General features: G+C 37.0%; 1 protein-coding gene across 1 annotated transcript; it reads left to right on the top strand.

The window, feature by feature from the left end:
* The first annotated feature begins 8,939 nt into the window (after positions 1 to 8,939).
* LOC148025448 (3beta,22alpha-dihydroxysteroid 3-dehydrogenase-like) lies at positions 8,940 to 12,857 on the top strand. The gene is made up of 9 exons (XM_087691980.1): positions 8,940 to 9,229; positions 9,485 to 9,812; positions 9,954 to 10,100; positions 10,634 to 10,873; positions 11,152 to 11,238; positions 11,332 to 11,410; positions 11,490 to 11,605; positions 11,956 to 12,077; positions 12,504 to 12,857. Exons 1-9 carry the CDS (start codon positions 8,940 to 8,942, stop codon positions 12,616 to 12,618), a joined length of 1,524 nt encoding a protein of 507 aa, XP_087548106.1. The 3' UTR covers positions 12,619 to 12,857.
* Positions 12,858 to 17,592: the final 4,735 nt, after the last annotated feature.

Here is a 17,592-nt window from a genome sequence, read left to right as displayed (position 1 = left end):
AATCATAACCATGGACTTAGCTCTATGTTTACTTTTCAATGTTGCCAAAGGAGCCACTAGAGAGGCATCTACCATCCACATACCTTTGTGATCTTAATTGTACTTTCAAAGTAGCCACTCTATCATGCTCTCTTTTTTTAATATAATTCTCTATGTCATGTAGCAAATATGCTAAAATGCAATCCTTTGAGTTAAGGAGCTTTGCCGCTACCAAATTAGATTTGCGCTAGTGCACATTATCATCTATCTTCCTGTTGAATCTAGCTTTATTACACCCATACCTTTTGGATAATTCAATGACTCTTCTCATGCAGTGATTCCACGTCATTGCTAGGTTAGGATGGTAGTCTTTGTCAACACTCCACACATTTTTTGTCAACACATCACCAAAAACATGCATTTTAGTTCTTGAAGCAATCCACATGCCCTCTTTACCAAAGTAAAAGCTTTCCAAACACGCCCCCTCCAAGTGAGATCTGCGTGTCTACTATGCCATGTGATAGTCTTATTATCATTGGATCTAGCAACTTTGGCCATGTCTAACCATTTCCCAACATCCATTAGAGAGCTCCATGCTTCCTTCTCCATTTCCACCATAGTGCCAAAGCCATGTGACCAGTCCTTTGCCTCAATAGTCATGTTCCAATCACTATACATGACCAAAGCGTGTGCAAGCTACAATTGACTAAGTGACTTCCATGCTTTCACCCTCCTATGTGATGCATTCAATGCACACACCAAAAAGCAATCTAAAGTTTCACCATGCGAGCATACTCTTGCCCCAATTACACTCGCATTTGCGTCTTTCAATATCAAGAGGGCTACAAGCCATCCCTAACAATCATAAGTGTTTCACCCCTCTCTCTATCTACCACATTTCCAAACAAAGAGAAACCTAGGATGATCCTTAAATCTAGGTCATCTTTTTGATCGAGCTTCCCTTCTTATAGCCCAACAATATCGAGCTTAACTCTTCTAATCAATGCTTTGTTGACTTCTACTCGTCTCTCCTTAGAACAATGTCCTCTCACATTCCACAAGAGGATCCTAACTCTCTAAGATTCTTTCTCCATCCATGATTTATTTGGAATCTCATCCGCATCAGCCAATGGAGCCTAGATGTTGGTGAACATGTGCGCACCACGGTCCAACTTCTCAATGGATGATTTATTTCTCTTGCTCTTATCTACAATTGTACCCAAGCTGGGCCTCGCATTTTCCTTTCCCCTAGCTTTAGGTTGTTCGCCACTCCTTGATGCTCCTTTCTTAGAATCCAACATCTACAAAGCCTTCTACACCCTTTGGTTTTCTTGTTCTTTTCCAGGCTGCATCTAGTCATCTCCGGTTTCTTGATATTATCACCAGGTTCCTCACCTTTAGCATCATTTTCCAATTTCTTAGGACATGCATGAGCAAAGTTCCCAGGCTACTTGCAAAAGTAGCAAACACCAGGAATTATTGATGATTATTCAAGATACACAATTGTATATTTTCTCACGAGGAAGTCACAAGTCTTCTCCAAGTTCCAAGAATATAAGGAAGCAGTTGAAAATAAGCACAAGTTACGACTCAAAGCTCTCCATATAAACAATGGAGGAGAATATACTTCAAATAAGTTCGAAGATTATTGCAAGGCTTTTGGCATTCAACATGAGCTTACCATACCACATCATCTATAGCCAAATGGAGTTACTGAACACAAGAATCATACACTACTCATTGGTGCAAGATCCATGCTATCACTACCTCGTCTGGGAAAAGAATATTGGGAGGAAGCAATTGCTATAGCAACATATCTTCAAAACAGGTTGTACTCAAACTCTCTATTCAATAACACTCCTTACGGATTGTGGTACTAAAAAATCAAACTTCACAAAGCATAGTAAAGGCTCTCCTATCATAAATCTCTAGAATTTTAGGAGGAACCACCCAGCGATCCCAAAGGATACACGATCTGCACTCACCCTTAAGGTGTGACACCAATGGAGGGATGTATGAAACCTTGCCAGCCTCAATAGCAACGGAACAGACATCGATCTCAAAGATTGCATGCAATTTAGGAAATGTGGCCCACACAAGGCATTCTAATAGAAGAACTTCCTCCATTGAGAAAGAAATATCCCAAGGCATGCTGTAAACCAACTCCCCTCTACATCCCATTGAGTGTGAAAAGCGCCAATTATGTTCAACATGTGAACCCACCAAGATTTGATAAAATCCTTTGCCAAGAAAATGGTGATAGACCAAAGAGCAATGCAACTGAAAGGTATGGTTAAATCACCTTCAGAACTCTTCATTTGTAGGCACCCGGCCCATAAAATAGAGGAACGGGCTTGCAAAAGAAAAAGCATAATACATTTGGCACAAAAAAATCCATTGGAAGGTCTATTTCAACCTTATGAACTCGCATGTCCTTCTTGAATAGAAATGTGCATCGAGCATCAACGATCTTTTGCATGTTAATGAATGCTTGCACCACATTATGCATTTCCTCATTCTTGGTTTTCACATGTTATGCATAAGTCTCTATGACATCATGTTCCTACCTAACAATTCCATGGCAATACGTTTTAGTGGTCCATCGGGGAACTATCCTAGATGGCTTTGCCCGGCACTTGCAAGAATGCACAAGGTCTATTGTCTAGGATTCCCAGAGTCCACCCCGTAAAACGGAAGGTACAGGCCGTCCCCACCAGGATCAATCTACAAGCTCGAGGTCCTAATTTGACAACTGAGGTCTTGATGCATCAGCTAGCTCCATCGAAGGTGTCCCACAAGGCTTCTTGTCTGACTGGAGCGATCGTAGTTACCCTTGGTTCATGGAGTGCAATGCTTTTTTCCAGCAACTAGTTAGGATTCAGGGAACCTTAATGGAGTTCTAGCACAGCCGTCGCACCTTTTCCCTAAGATAATTAGTGATCAAGGTTTTAAGACCTGACCCTATGTAAGTCAATGCTCGGCTCTACCTAATTTTTCCTAATTAACGTTTTTTTCAATCTCTTGAGAGAAGCTCCCAGCTTACCAGGACCACCCATCTGTAGGACGGATTTGTCAAGGATCTCGCCCACCCGCTTCCCACAAATGGTTTTCTTTAGTTTTCTAATTGCATATCACATTAAGTTATGACATAAGAAAGCAGCATCGTTAATTAACCCGTTATCATATGTTCCTTCACGCGATTTTATGACACAACACAAAGATAGAGAAAAACAATCTTTTGGTAAAATATATTTATTTATTATTTCACAAAGTTATTTACAATGCTTTTCCCCTTCTGCCTATGCAAAAGATAAAACCTCCGTTCATCGAAAAATCCCTTCTATCTATGTAGAAGAATTTAGCAAACCCTCCAAGATTTCCGTCCCTTCACTAGTACCGGGGACTCCAGCAAGAAGTTCCTAGGAGCAATCAAGAGATTTACGGCCAAAGCCCCCTGGCACTCCCACCTCCTCCTGCCTAACGGATTCCTCACCAAGTGACCTCTCATTGTCAAGGCCGGTCCAAAGCTCCTTGCGGTGGTACAAAACAATCCCCCTTGGAGCACGGTTCCGCGTTTAGCCGTGGGGGAGGCATAGCACGATCTTTCCTCTTATTATCATGATTATATTTTTACAATCAGGTCTAAGTGCTACAAGCACAATTAATCTTTCATGTGCAACCATCAATGCATGCACAAATCAAAAAAAGAAACAACAGCAAGTGTCTTTAGCATGGGAAGCAGCCCCACCCAAATCTAGGGTTTCTCTTTTAAGGTTCCACCTTAATCTTAGGGTTTTGCTTCCTACTTGCAACTCTTTTTCAGGATCTGCAAGTTATTTCGTGAATCTGAAGTGTATTTTATCCTTATGAAAAATTCGGTATTTCTACCTTAAAAGATAATTGAGTGTTTATACATATGGCACGTAGTTTATGCTGTCCTACCCTAACTCGCACTTAGCAGGATTTCAAATGCTTTTCCAAGTCTGTTTAGACTTTAGAATTTGTATCGACAAATTCTTATCAATGTCCAATAAGTCTTATAGAATTTTGATATTTATTTAATTTCCTGATACTGATAGTTTCGGGGTTGCCGAGTATTTCATAGTTGTTTTTGCTTCAACATTCTCGATATTTTAGGTTAGGTTTTCTTGGTCACTCATACATGGGTCAACTCATGATATTTACACTCTTGCTAATATAACCATTAATATTAAAATTATGTGTTTTCAATAAGAAAATAATATTTATTTTATTCTACTCATATTCTATGGTTTAATAGACGATGTCCAACCATTTGTCAAACTTTTAACGTTATCTAGAAAGATCAATTTTCATTTAGCTATGTCCTAAGTGCAATGCTAATTGTTTTTCTGAAAACTTTATTCTAAGCAATGTAAAAATCATAAGTGCAATTTTTCTTTCATCTTTCAAACATCGAATTATATTACTGCGCACCTAATTTATATGTGTCTAGTATATATTTTCCTATACAATTTTCTATTGATTTAATGCATTGATTATTTCATGGTATAGTCTAAATGATTTTCTATAAATTATTATAAAACCCATACGTGTCTGTCTATCATTAGCAAAATGAAATAGAGATAGTCACTTTCAAGGAAAAATGATAAAATATTCCCTTCTCTAACACCGTCTACCTTTTTTCAATTATTATAATCACATACGTCATTAACGAAATAACAATAAATATCACAAAATAAATCATAATTACGATATTTTCCTAAGGATAGGCATATGTTCCTTTTCCAAGTGAAGAGTCTTTTCAATGAATAGTTAATTATTATATTACTTAGGCTATTTTTCTAAGCGACAGTTCATATGCATTTTTTTAAAAATGTGTTTATAATCATTTAAAGCCAAATATAGCGATAAGCTTATAAAATATTAATTTTTTCCAAACCAACGAGATGTTACCTCTATTAGTAGTAACGGGGGTTTCATCAATTCCTACCGCGTCATTTTCTCCATCGTTCGCGTTTCTTGCTTCTCTTGTTTCAAATGGGCTTCTTGAATTTTTGCGACCTCGTGGAGCCATGGATGTTAGGAAAAATTAATGTGGTAATTCAGGGAGAGTTTGTGGTCATCTAGAAAAAAATTTCCAGCGTTTTGCTTAGTGATATGACTGTATGGAAGGAAGGCGTAACAGGGGGTAGAGAAAATAGAAATGAGGTAGAAGAGGGGTACTTTCCTCCTTCAAGGCTCCAGCTAGAATGGAAAAGAGATGTAGAAAAAATTTTCCATCATCAGGAGGTCTTCCTTCTTGCTTTCTTTGTGAAGGAGAGGGGGTGTATTTATAGCCATGAGGGGGAGCATGCAGTCGACTCATTCTTTTGGCTACTTGTCAAGAGCTAAGTAAGCTTTATAAAAAATGCTTTTTAATTGCCAACCTGTTGGATGGTGGCATGGGGATGATTTTAAAATGTTTTCTCTCTCTCTAGGCGTCAAAAAGTCATGATTTTCGACTTATTTTTTCAAAAACGTTTTTTTTCCCTTCAAAACGACTTCATTTGGTAGTTTTTGGCCAAGTTGCCTTATGTCTTATCTAGTTTATAAAGTCATACCATACTCTTTAATACTTAACTTACTCAATATCATGCTCATTCTTGCGCGTTCTTTGTCTATCAATTAAGGCTTTTGCAATTTGTCTTGCCGTTACGAAATCAATGTGATCTTTGATGCATTAAATGGAGCCGAGAACGCTAAATTAAATATAATGCGAAAAATATTATGATCAAGCTGTCGTAATATTATTTACGAGGTGTCTTTAGTTCTTGTTGGCTAGGAACATTGAGGCGTCTTCTCATGTCGAATTGCAGAATTGATTTAATGCGAGACTTGATATTACGTGCGGTCACTTATGTGATAACTCGATGAGTAATTTTTAATCAAAACATTTCAAGCCTGAATTTGTTTCTTGATATGAAGTTTTATGGCGGGAATATTACACTCTACTTCCATTGTAGCTTCATTTCTCTTCAAAAATTTTAGCAAAAAAGGCCAACCCTATAGAGTCTTCATCTCCTCCTCACTTGGCATGCATGCATGCAGGTCAACAAAGCCCTCACATGTAGTAACCTACCTCACCTGCTTCATGCAAGACTCTCGAAGCTTCCCTCCCTCTCCCTTGTAATTCACACAACAAAATTTACCAAGGCATGCAATAAATAAAATTTCTCCCATGATTGAATTTCATCATAGGACATTTGTCTCAGAATTGTGTGACTTATCTCCATAACTATCAACCATATTCTAGTCCACCGAGAAAAGGAAGAAAGGACCAAAGCCATTTTGAGCCAACATTTCCCACACTTGTTTCCTCTCATGTCTATAGCTCGTGACTAAATTTTGAAAGAGTATACCTTGTTAACATCCCTAAAAACTTTGTACTTATTTGGAGGTCATTGGGGCTAGGTATTATTTGTTGCCATGATTGTAGCTACATCCATTTGTATATCTAAATATAAGTTTAACAATCCTAAAAACTTAACTTTTGTGGCTCCCCATTTGCATTTCTTTAGTTGTAGTTGTAAATTGTATTTGACTATAGAGTACCTCTTTATGATCTCCCTATGCTTTTGTATATATAAGAATGTCATCTAGATATACTACGACCTATTTTTTATCAATTGCATTTGCAAACACATTCTTTGTTGTTCTTTGAGGGATTCGACAATCGCCTAAGGTAAGGTTTAGTGATGTACTTGTCCCAAATCCTATAGTGGTATGTCTAGCCTTGGCAATGGGTAGCCATCATGTTGTGTGATATTATTTAAAGGGAAAAAGTAACAAATATCCTATATTGGCCATGATCTTTTCTTTATGGACTAAGTGTGGTTCTGTAGCCTTGTCACTTTGTCTTTGTGATGGTTTAATGATCCCTTTTTGTGGCATTTCATCCACATCTTTGTTGATATTTTCTATATCTTTGGGTGATCTTCTTCTCATGGGCATCTTGATGGTAGAAAGTCACGAGTATGTATTTGATTAGCATGTTGATCTATGAAGTTGTCTTTTGAGACTAGAAGAGACTTGGAAAATTTGAGAGTATGTATCTAAGTTACTACGTGCATTTTTCCCTATCTATTATTTACTTTGTTGTGCGTGTGCATTCTATCTAAATTATTTCTAGTGAGGCACTATGAAGTAGTGGGATTTGTGTATATTGGTAGACAGTTTCTTAACTTGAAACCTAATTTGGTTTCATTTTGTAAGAATTAATTAAAGCTAATGCAACTGGAAATATTTGATGTGCTAGGATGTAGAATTTGTGCAGAATTTATTGTGTTGAATATAGACTTCTATTGTTATGATTGTTTTTGTATGGTATATATATGTATGTGTTATGTTGTGGAAATTGGGATTCATGATCTATGTCTTGCCTAATTGATGAAATTGAGATGCATATATCTTATAGAGTTTTTAGGGACTTATTGGTTGTATGTATTTTATTGTGCATACTAACCTTTTTTTTGTACTCATAGAGAGACACCCAACGAGTTCTAGGAACTTTTGTTGTATGTATTTTTATTGCACATGCAAACCTTTTTGTAGTCCAAGAGGCAACTTGAAAGTGCAAATGGATGGCCTCCATTATCTATTTGCTTAAACATTTTTTGACACTTCGCTTCATTCACTTGTACTTGACAATTTTGGATTTTTTGGGCTACCAAATATGCCATATATTTCCTGCAATGTTTTTTATATGTCTATAATTATTGTTGGAGAAGATACATTTTGGTTTACTTTATGGCTTCCTTTCTTGTGCCCATTGTGCATTTGGATTTCAATATCCATTAGTATTGGATCTATTGCAATGGCCTTGGAGTTGTTAGCATAGATGATGTTATGCAACTTTTTATTATTTGGGTTATTTTGATGGAACCATGGAATCTTTTTGGGCCTTGGCCTTGCACTCAGATCAGGATGATGTATCCTTGGATAAAGGAAGGACATCTTCATGGCTTTTTCCATTGATGGGTTTGCACACAATAACGATTGATTTAACTTGATGGCAACATAGGCAATTGGCTCTTTGAATCTTTGTATGAATTCTTGGAGTTTCTGAAGTGCCATTTGTATGATGTTCTAATGTGCAAGCTTTTGGATAAGTACTTATTTTATTAACTTCCAATCTTTTTTTGCATGGTCTTCTTATGGAGAAAACCAAGTAGTTGTGATGCCTTCTAGTAATGTTCGAGCTTTTTGGTAGTACAGTGACCATTGATGGTAGCTTGCAATGTTCTCGAAGTGGTCTATCTAGGTGAGCATATCCTCTATTAGGAGCACTATGAAATGATTTTTGGTGGACTTTGTTGTCTATCATCATTGTTTGTCTGGGCTTCATTGTTCATGAAGTTGATAAGTGACTGATTAGAATGGTTTATTTGCATTGTTAACTTAGATATTTCTTGCAACACTAGGCCTAAAGAGAGTGATTATGATTGGTATTAAGGATACATATATACGTTTGTATAGGTTGGGGATGTTGGGTTTTGCCACACCACATTGAAGTTTGCTTTAGATGGTTCTTCCACATCACAAGGGTTTACAAGTCGAAGAAGGCTCACACAGAAAATGGTATTATTGGTACCTTAGGGTATTAGTAGGGGCTGATAGTGAGTGAGATTTTGCAAGGCCCTGAAAAATAGAGATATATTCTTTTATCGAGCATTAGGTTTGAGTGTGTTAGTGATGGAACACACATCTCGCATTGGTTGCGAATATTATGTAGGAATGAAAGAGGCATCATCTGAGTGGCAGCGAGGAGTTGCTTTGAGAATTATTTGGCCTTAGAGTGACAGGAGCATCTGCAATGGCTCGATTCCAAAGCGGAGGGTTTGTCTGATACGAGGGTGGGGGTATAAAGGCAGCGACGGGTCGGGACGTTAAAAGGCCGACACAGGCACGGAGACACAGAGACACACAGAGAGAGGATGATGATGTGGGGGTGGTGGTTATTAGGGGTGGGCGCCAGCTACTACGCCGTGGGGTTGCGCTCATGGGGCGGCGCGGTGGCGTGGTCGGCGGTGGCGGTGGCGGTGGCGGTGGTGCTGGGGTGGGTGGGCTGGCCGTGGCTGCGCCATTCGCAGTGCCTGGACCTGCCCGCCTCCAAACGCCAGCGGCTTCCTCCGGGCTCCATGGGCCTCCCCTTCATCGGCCACACCCTCCGCTACTTCGCCAGCAGCCCCGTAGGCCACCTCAAGCCTTTCTTCCGCGACCGCCAACACAAGTACTCTCTCTCTCTCTCTCTCTCTCTCAACATACATACAACTCCCAAAGAGACATTGCTCTTTCATAAAAAACAAATATGCACCATAAAAAGCCAACACCACTTTCCAAATCTTGATTTCTTTCTCTAGACTTCCTTTCTCATTGAAATTCCTTTCTCATCCAACTCATCATTGTCAACATCACTCCTTTGCATTATGATTCGTCCTTCATCCGACACAAATAATTTGCTCATGTTTTTCTTTTTCTCCAACAGATACGGAGATGTGTTCAAAACACACATGTTTGGGAAACCAACTATAGTGTCACTTGATCCAGAGATCAATAGGTTTGTGCTACAAAACGAGGGACACCTATTTAGGTTCTTTTTCTTCGAATCTATGCAAAGGCTTGCGGGAAAAAGGAGCATTGCTGTAGTGTTTGGGGAGGAACATAGGATCCAAAGAAACATCTTGATTAGCTTTCTTGGTGTTGGAAAATCAAAGCTACCACAAAAGCTAGCAACGGTCGAAGCATGTGCACTCAAACGCTTAGAATCTTGGAAAGAAAATTCCCAATTTCTTTTCCTGGACGAGAGTAAGCATGTGAGTTAACCACTTCAACTGGTACTCTTTGGCATTGTAACCTTTTTCATTTTATTTCCAAGTACATATATAATGTTCATTCTTTGAGAAGTATTCTTGTGTTTTTCCCAACTAATGAACTAAATTTGGGCAATTGTGTAGTTTACCTTTGATGTGATAACTCAGTTCTTACTAAGCTTATCCCCACTCCAAACTCTGAGATTGAGAGAGATCTACAAAGTATATGCACGTGGGATGAACGCTTTGCCTATTTGTCTTCCAGGATGCCACTACTATGAAGCATTGAAGGTGATGTCTTCCCACGTGTTTCAACTCAAAAGTTGTGATAAAGACTTATGTGTTGTCATCTACCTATTGGAGATAATAAATGGGAAGGCTCCATATACTAAAGAGTAAAACCTTATTGTTGCATAAGTGAATGAAAATGTTCGTCAAGCTCTAAATGTGATATGGTTTGTGACATCCATCAATTGTATGTTACATTGGTAGTATTTTGAATATGGATACTAGTGGTCGTAATGCGTCAAAAGGTTGTCATGTGTTGAATTTCAAGTTCTCCTTATGTATTCCCTGATATGATCTTCCTAATATCATGTTCTTATTTATTGAGCCTTACTACTTTACATGTAGCAGTTAATAACTATCATTTCATTCAATATTGCCCCTACCTTGATTTTACACTAACCAACGTTGCGTTCTTAATACAAGATCATGTGCATGTGGATTGTAATAGTAATTCTAGGCATCAAGTCATTACCTAGGTAATATATTAAAGTTTTCAAACCAATGCTATGTTCTAAAGTTAAAATTCATCTTTACAGGCACGCGCTAAAATACTTGAATTTTTCAAGGATATCATTGATGATAGAAGAAGGGAACCCCATAAAGAAATGATAGATATACTCGATTATTTCCTTACTGCTAAGGAGACTGTTCCTTATGAGACTTTACTAGACTTCTTGGTGGTTCTGTGCTATAGTGGTCATGACAGCACAGCAAGGACTCTGACAGCCATCATAAAACTACTTCATGATTCACCTAAGGTTTTGAAAGAACTATTGGTAAGAATGTGGATGGTTCAATAATTCTTACAAATTCAAAATTGTTTCAACTTGTGATGGATAGGGATTGTCTCAATGCTAGTTGGTACTTGAACTTGGCTAGCATCACCTATGCATGTGTGTGTTGTGTGCAAAATATAACACAAACTTGGGGTTGTTATGTTAGGGACCTACATATGACTTAGTCAACACTAGGAAAAGGGGAGGTCAATAATATAGAAACTAGACATAAATTTTCCAATGGAGCTTTTTTGAAGAGCTACATTATTTGTCCACAGAGAGAGATGGATGAAATCTTCTTTCAAAAGAAGGGAGAGAGTACATTGACCATGGAAGACATAAAGAAGATGCATTTTACCCAAGATGTAAGTATGATATAGAAGAATATTTCCACCTTTATTCATTCAATCCTACTTGAGAATGTATAAAAATCACTCTATGTGATTCAATTGCTTCAGGTGATAAATGAAACCATGCGATTCACAAATGTGATATTGGGAACAAACCGAACTGCTCTCCAAGATGTTGAGATCAAAGGTACAATTAATGTTGTATTGTATCTTTCACACATAATATTGACTAATTTTTTAGAAATCTAATGTACAATATCTTTCAGGGGGCTTTATTGTTCCGAAGGGATGGTCAATACTATTAAGTTTTGCATCAGCACACCTAAATGAAAATAATTATGGCCCTAATCCAACCACATTTGATCCATTTCGATGGAGAAAAGTAAGTATTATTTTCCAAAGGAATCTAATTTCATGCCTAATAAGGATTAAGTTATTGCATGGATATGTGTGCATAGTTGTGAGTGCACATGCGTGCGTGTGTGTGTGTGTGTGTGTGTGTGTGTGTGTGTGTGTGTGTGTGTGTGTGTGTGATAATGCTTCTAGCTTACTTTGGAATGTGTGTGTGTGTGTGTGTGTGTGTGTGATAATGCTTCTAGCTTACTTTGGAATGTGTGTGTGTGTGTGTGTGTGTGTGTGTGTGTGTGTGTGTGTGTGTGTGTGTGTGTGTGTGTGTGTGTGTGTGTGTGTGTGATAATGCTTCTAGCTTACTTTGGAATGTTGGGAAACTAGGGAAACACATTACCGCCCTCAAGCTTGATGGGATTTGGACATGGAACTAGAATATGTCCTGGGGCAGAACTTTCAAAGTTTGAAATGACTGTATTTTTATACCACTTCTTGACACAATACAGGTATAAATGTTGCTTTCTTACTAATTTTTGAGCCTTGATTTCATTTTAGAATGATCTCAAAATTCATAATTAATGTAATGAAGATGCTTGTCTCTATTTTAGAATGATCTCAAAATTCATAATTAATGTAATTAATGTTGCTGTCTTACTAATTTTTGAGCCTTGATTTCATTTTAGAATGATCTCAAAATTCATAATTAATGTAATGAAGATGCTTGTCTCTATTCTGTGATTTCTATATTACTTGAAAAACCCTATTAAATTTTGCCTATAAGGTCTTATTTTGTTTGGAGTTCATGAACAATCCTATCAAAAATGGCTTCGATCTCTATACCATAAGTAGGACCTCTATAGTGTGGCTGCAAAGATATAAATATAACTACTAACAATAAATTGGTAATATTAGTGACTTCCTTTTTGTTGTAGTTGGGAAGAATTGGAGCATGAAGAACTTGTTCACGACCCTGGCTTCAAAATCAAAAAGGGTCTACGAATACAAGTTCATCGAAGATCTCCAAACCTTGTATGTGGCTTAAACTAAACACCGATCAAGGTGGCCCAAACAAGTTACATGAGGAAGGAGGTCATAAACACCTTTTGTATCTACATTATATCCAATCAAGAAGCTAACTAAAGAGGTCAACATTACTTTTGTAGATACTTTAGTTCAAATCAATTTTGTGTGAATTCTTGCAAAGCACATAATCAGCTTTCCTTTTTGTTGGGAGTACTTGGATAATGGAACTTGGCTTTTGAATATTTATGACAAATCCAATCTAAAGCATTTGAGATTTAATGAAATACTAGAAATATCATCCTTTTTTTGTAATAAAGTGCTGACTCATGATGTAATTCTATTTAATAGATATCATGAATTATGAATGGCTTACAAGTTAATTTCACACAATTGGTTAGTTCTAATATATCAATCAGCAATATAATTTCTCTAACAAGCAACTTGAAACAAAAAAATCTACCAAAGCAAAGGAAGTCTTTTATGTGAGTCCATGAAAGAAGAAATCAAAGTCAATGCAACCCAATCAATTTAGGTTTAGCTAATCACACACCTATAAAAAGGGGCATGCAAACACTTTCATATTATACATGTAGTATTCTTTACGCTAAAAAATACTTCAAGCTATATGAACTTCAAAGTTACACTTATTTAAAGTAATAAAGGAAATGGCATTAGTCAATTGTATACCACATACCTACATAAATAGTGTGATTTTCCAAACATAAGTATGGTTTATGTTAAATAGATAGTACGAAGGACCTATACTGTGCTTGAATGGATAGTTTGTAAACTTTATGTATTTTCAAATCTTGGATCTTAAATGGTTGGTATATGTTATTATCTTCTTATCGTTGCATGCCAATGATCATTTGTAATTTGAAACTACCATGAGTGCATTTTGGGAAAGAGTATTCTAGAACACAATCTAAATTATGAGCATTTTGAGGAATTTATGTATTCTTTTTTTTTTCAATAGTACTAGTGATTAATCCAAATGTTTTTCTTTTTATTTAGATAGTGTTCACACACACACACACACACACACACACACACACACACACACACACACACACACACACACACACACACACACACACACACACACACACACACACACACACACACACACACACACACACACACACACACACACACACACACACACACACACACACACACACACACACACACACACACACACACACACACACACACACACACACACACACACACACACACACACACACACACACACACACACACACACACACACACACACACACACACACACACACACACACACACACACACACACACACACACACAAAATAAAGCAATAGAAGTTTGGGCAAGAATCCAATTTATAACACACACACACACACACACACACACACACACACACACACACACACACACACACACACACACATACACACACACACACACACACACACACAAAATAAAGCAATAGAAGTTTGGGCAAGAATCCAATTTATAACAATACATTGCAAGACAAAACTTGTTGAATCAAGGTACGTGCTTGTAGTATATCGCCATAAAATGGTAAAATTTACATCATGTGAGCAAGAGGGGTTTGTGAAGCAAAATCCATGAGATACCGAGATGAAATAATCCTAGTAGCTTTAGAAACATAATATATAATAAGATATGAAGAGGGTATACCTGGTACTTGTAAATTAGCCAATGTGTCTATGATATATTTATCCAACTCAATTATTGGACCTTATCCATATTATTTTTGGTATAGCGTAAGATGTCTTCCAAGATGATTAGAAAAGGAGTTATGATATGTGTGGTTCTAGTCTCATAGAGATTGCATTGTAGGTGATAATAGATATAAACAATATGATGGATTGACTTCTTAGGCAAGGAAAGCTACACATAAGCATGGTGTAGCCTATAAAGTAGTAGTTGCCCAATATTATTCATAACAATGGCAACCAATAGAACAAAGAACATGAATACTTGGTAAAATCCAATATTCAAGCCATACATTTGGGACTTTTTAGGATCATTTGAGCTATAGTAGAGTGTTCTTGGCTCCATAAAGGCATGCACTAGTGTGTTAGTCCTAAGATCCATGGCCACATGGGGCAGTGTTTATGAAAAACTGAGGTTTAAAGTAAAATAAATTACAAAATTTTCAAAAATACCTTCAAAATTTAAAGAAGAAGGTTTAAAACTTTTAATTTCACATAACTTTTAGTTATAAAAATAGCAAGCACATGTACTTTGATTAAAAATCTCTCTAAAATTTTGAGTTAAAGGTTTTTGCATATGCTACCAAAAATGTTTTTCGTGAACAGTAACATGGGGTATTAGTGAGCAACAAGACAAATTGTACCACTATTAAAAGCTTATGCCTACAAATTTGCAAGGGTGTGTGAGCCCCACATCAAGTTTGCATGACAATATGGGGCACTAGTGGTAGAAGAGAGCCTATTAAGCCAACCTACAAAAATAAAGGTGAGATATATTGTTATATTCATGTGGTAGGGTTGATATGGCTTACCCCAAGGAAATAGTAGTCGACACATTCTTGCATGTAGCCATAGAGATAGCTTGCCAGGCCCTTGGAGAAGAGTTTGCATGGTGCAAGTTTACTGGAAAAGACCCATCTCATCACTTTACACCTTGAGCATGGGCCAGTCGAGCCATTGATCCCCATATAGATATTTTATTTAGTCTTAGATTCATTTCTAACTATTTTATCTTAGCAGTTGTGGATTTACAATTGGAGCATCTAGACCTAAGTTCAAAACCCTACCATCAAAATTTGTTTTGACATCCTTTTTCCCCACATAGCATTTGCATTTTTTTTCATCCTGTTAATTTGTAGGATTATGTGTTTTGATTGGAGCTATGAGGAATTGACTTTGATTCTTTTTTAAGACCTATTAAATTCACAATGCATTCACAAAATAATGATTCCAAAAAAATGGAGCCATGGTGTTACTTTTGTTCGTTTTTATAGCATTCTCTAGAAAGATATATTGCTTTTGTTGACATCCTTTTTCATCACATAGTATTTGTATATTTTTTTTCCTTATTAATTTGTAGGATCATGTGTTTTGATTGGAGCTATGACAATTTGACTCTCATGCTTTTTTAAGACCTATTGAATTCACATTGCATGCACAAATAATCATTACAAAAAATGGAGTCATGTTGTTAATTTTGTTCACTTTCGTAGCATTATCTAGAAAGATCTACTACTTTATCAATGATCATGGGGACAATGCACGTGTATAAGTTGGTTCTTACCATTGTTGTGATGCTTTGAGACATAATTTAACATAAAAACATGAATGAATGAAAATAGCCATAAGAAATTGATGGAGCCCACTATGTGCAAAATTTAAGGTGCTAAAGCAGATTCTATATCAAAAAAATTCTCAAGATCTATCTTGTCTATGTGGCTTTACTGCCATCTCAATGTAACAATGTAACAATGTATGAAAGTCAAGAGACATGCATAGTTTGTCATGTGAACAAAGCTTTAAGCTCTCTAAGGTTAAAAGGTCTAATGTAATCAAAAGTATTGAAATAAAGAAATATTAAAATGGGAGAGTCATTTGAAGGCCCTTGGTTGAGGGAGTTGCAATTATTTGCTCTCTCTTTATCTCCTCTCTCATATGTAGCTTTCTTTCTCTCTTTGGTCACAACACTTGCTTTTCACTCTGCTCTTCTTGCTTGATCTATGGAAGAGGGAGATAGTGAGGATAAAGAGAATGCATATTTCCTATGTGCCTTCTGTGTTGGAAAGAGAGGAAAGTCTAGTTTGAGATTGAAGGTTAAGCATTCTGCATAAATTTTCCAAGTCTAATCCCTTGTTTTTGACTTCCTTTGGTTCTTATGGAGGGGCTATCACAAATGTATGCATGTTCACAAAGTAAAAATTAATGTAATATTATGACAAAAATAAATCTAAGGTTGTACAATACAATAATCTATTGATGAATAATAGATCCTCATGAAAAAGGGGTACATTATAGAGTGTAATAATGAGAGGAGACACAATTGACCACCTTCACAAAATTTAGAAGAAAAAATATATTTTATTATGTCATTGGGGATGCAATGCACAAGGTTTGAACTCACACACCTATTACTCAACCCACCCCCAAACCACTATGCCACAATCTCATTGGCACCTTCAAAATATTCAATTCACTAAACTACTATGAGTGACTACGATATCAACCACTAGCCTAAATCCAATTCTTTTTTTAAAAAAATTGGTATGATTAGAAAGTATTGTACCAATAATATGATCAAGTACTGCTTGAGATCTCATATAGCCCACCAACAAAATCTATTTGATAAAGTCGCATATGTCTAAAGTCATGAGCTTGTCCCATCCCACTATGCAATATGTAACGGTGGTTGAAATCTATCATAACCCCTCTGTGTTGATGGAGAGGGCTGAGGTATGCAACTATAGCCTATAAGAAATGGTAGGTATGATGTTGGACGTTGCATATTTTTGATTGATGCGAGGCTGCACAAAAAGCATGAAACACTAATATGAAATGCTCAAGCCAGCCATTGGAGCAACATTTGCTCGCATCATTCAAAAGGCGATTGTCCTGGATGAAGCCAATGGGCTTCAGGACAAATTGTTGAGAAAGAAGTCAACGGAAAAAATGTCGTGAGAGAGAGAGAGAGAGAGAGTGTGTGTGTGTGTGTGTGTGTGTGCGTGTGCGTGTGCGTGTGCGTGTGCGTGTGCGTTAAAGACATTCATATGTTAGAAGCTCTCTAACAATTGTTGACACTTAGTCCGCGATCAATTAGAATATTAGAGATGAAGCACAATGACACTAATAAGATTAGTTCTACTCTAGTTGGTTGTTTATGTGGGGAAGTCCTCCTTTGATTATCTTAGTGTTGGTCCTAGAATTCTCCTCCCCCTAGCATAGATTCCAATCTTACTGTCATTAATTATGGTGATATTTCTCTAACTCAACAACAAGATGC

Source organism: Lygodium microphyllum, chromosome 14 (assembly GCF_053477565.2).
Source record: "Lygodium microphyllum isolate KBCC chromosome 14, Lygodium_microphyllum_v1.1.10, whole genome shotgun sequence".
In the NCBI taxonomy this organism is placed as follows: Eukaryota; Viridiplantae; Streptophyta; class Polypodiopsida; order Schizaeales; family Lygodiaceae; genus Lygodium; species Lygodium microphyllum.
The sequence above is the reverse complement of the archived record's forward strand: the minus strand, read 5'-3'. Positions and strand labels throughout refer to the sequence as shown.

Bases quoted from the DNA above. Each gene is read 5' to 3' on its own strand.
- LOC148025448 (XM_087691980.1), top strand. From the start codon at position 8,940: ATGTGGGGGTGGTGGTTATTAGGGGTGGGCGCCAGCTACTACGCCGTG. The intron at 9,230-9,484 runs GTACTCTCTCTC...TTTCTCCAACAG, and splicing joins TTCCGCGACCGCCAACACAA to ATACGGAGATGTGTTCAAAA. The intron at 11,239-11,331 runs GTAAGTATGATA...CAATTGCTTCAG, and splicing joins AGATGCATTTTACCCAAGAT to GTGATAAATGAAACCATGCG.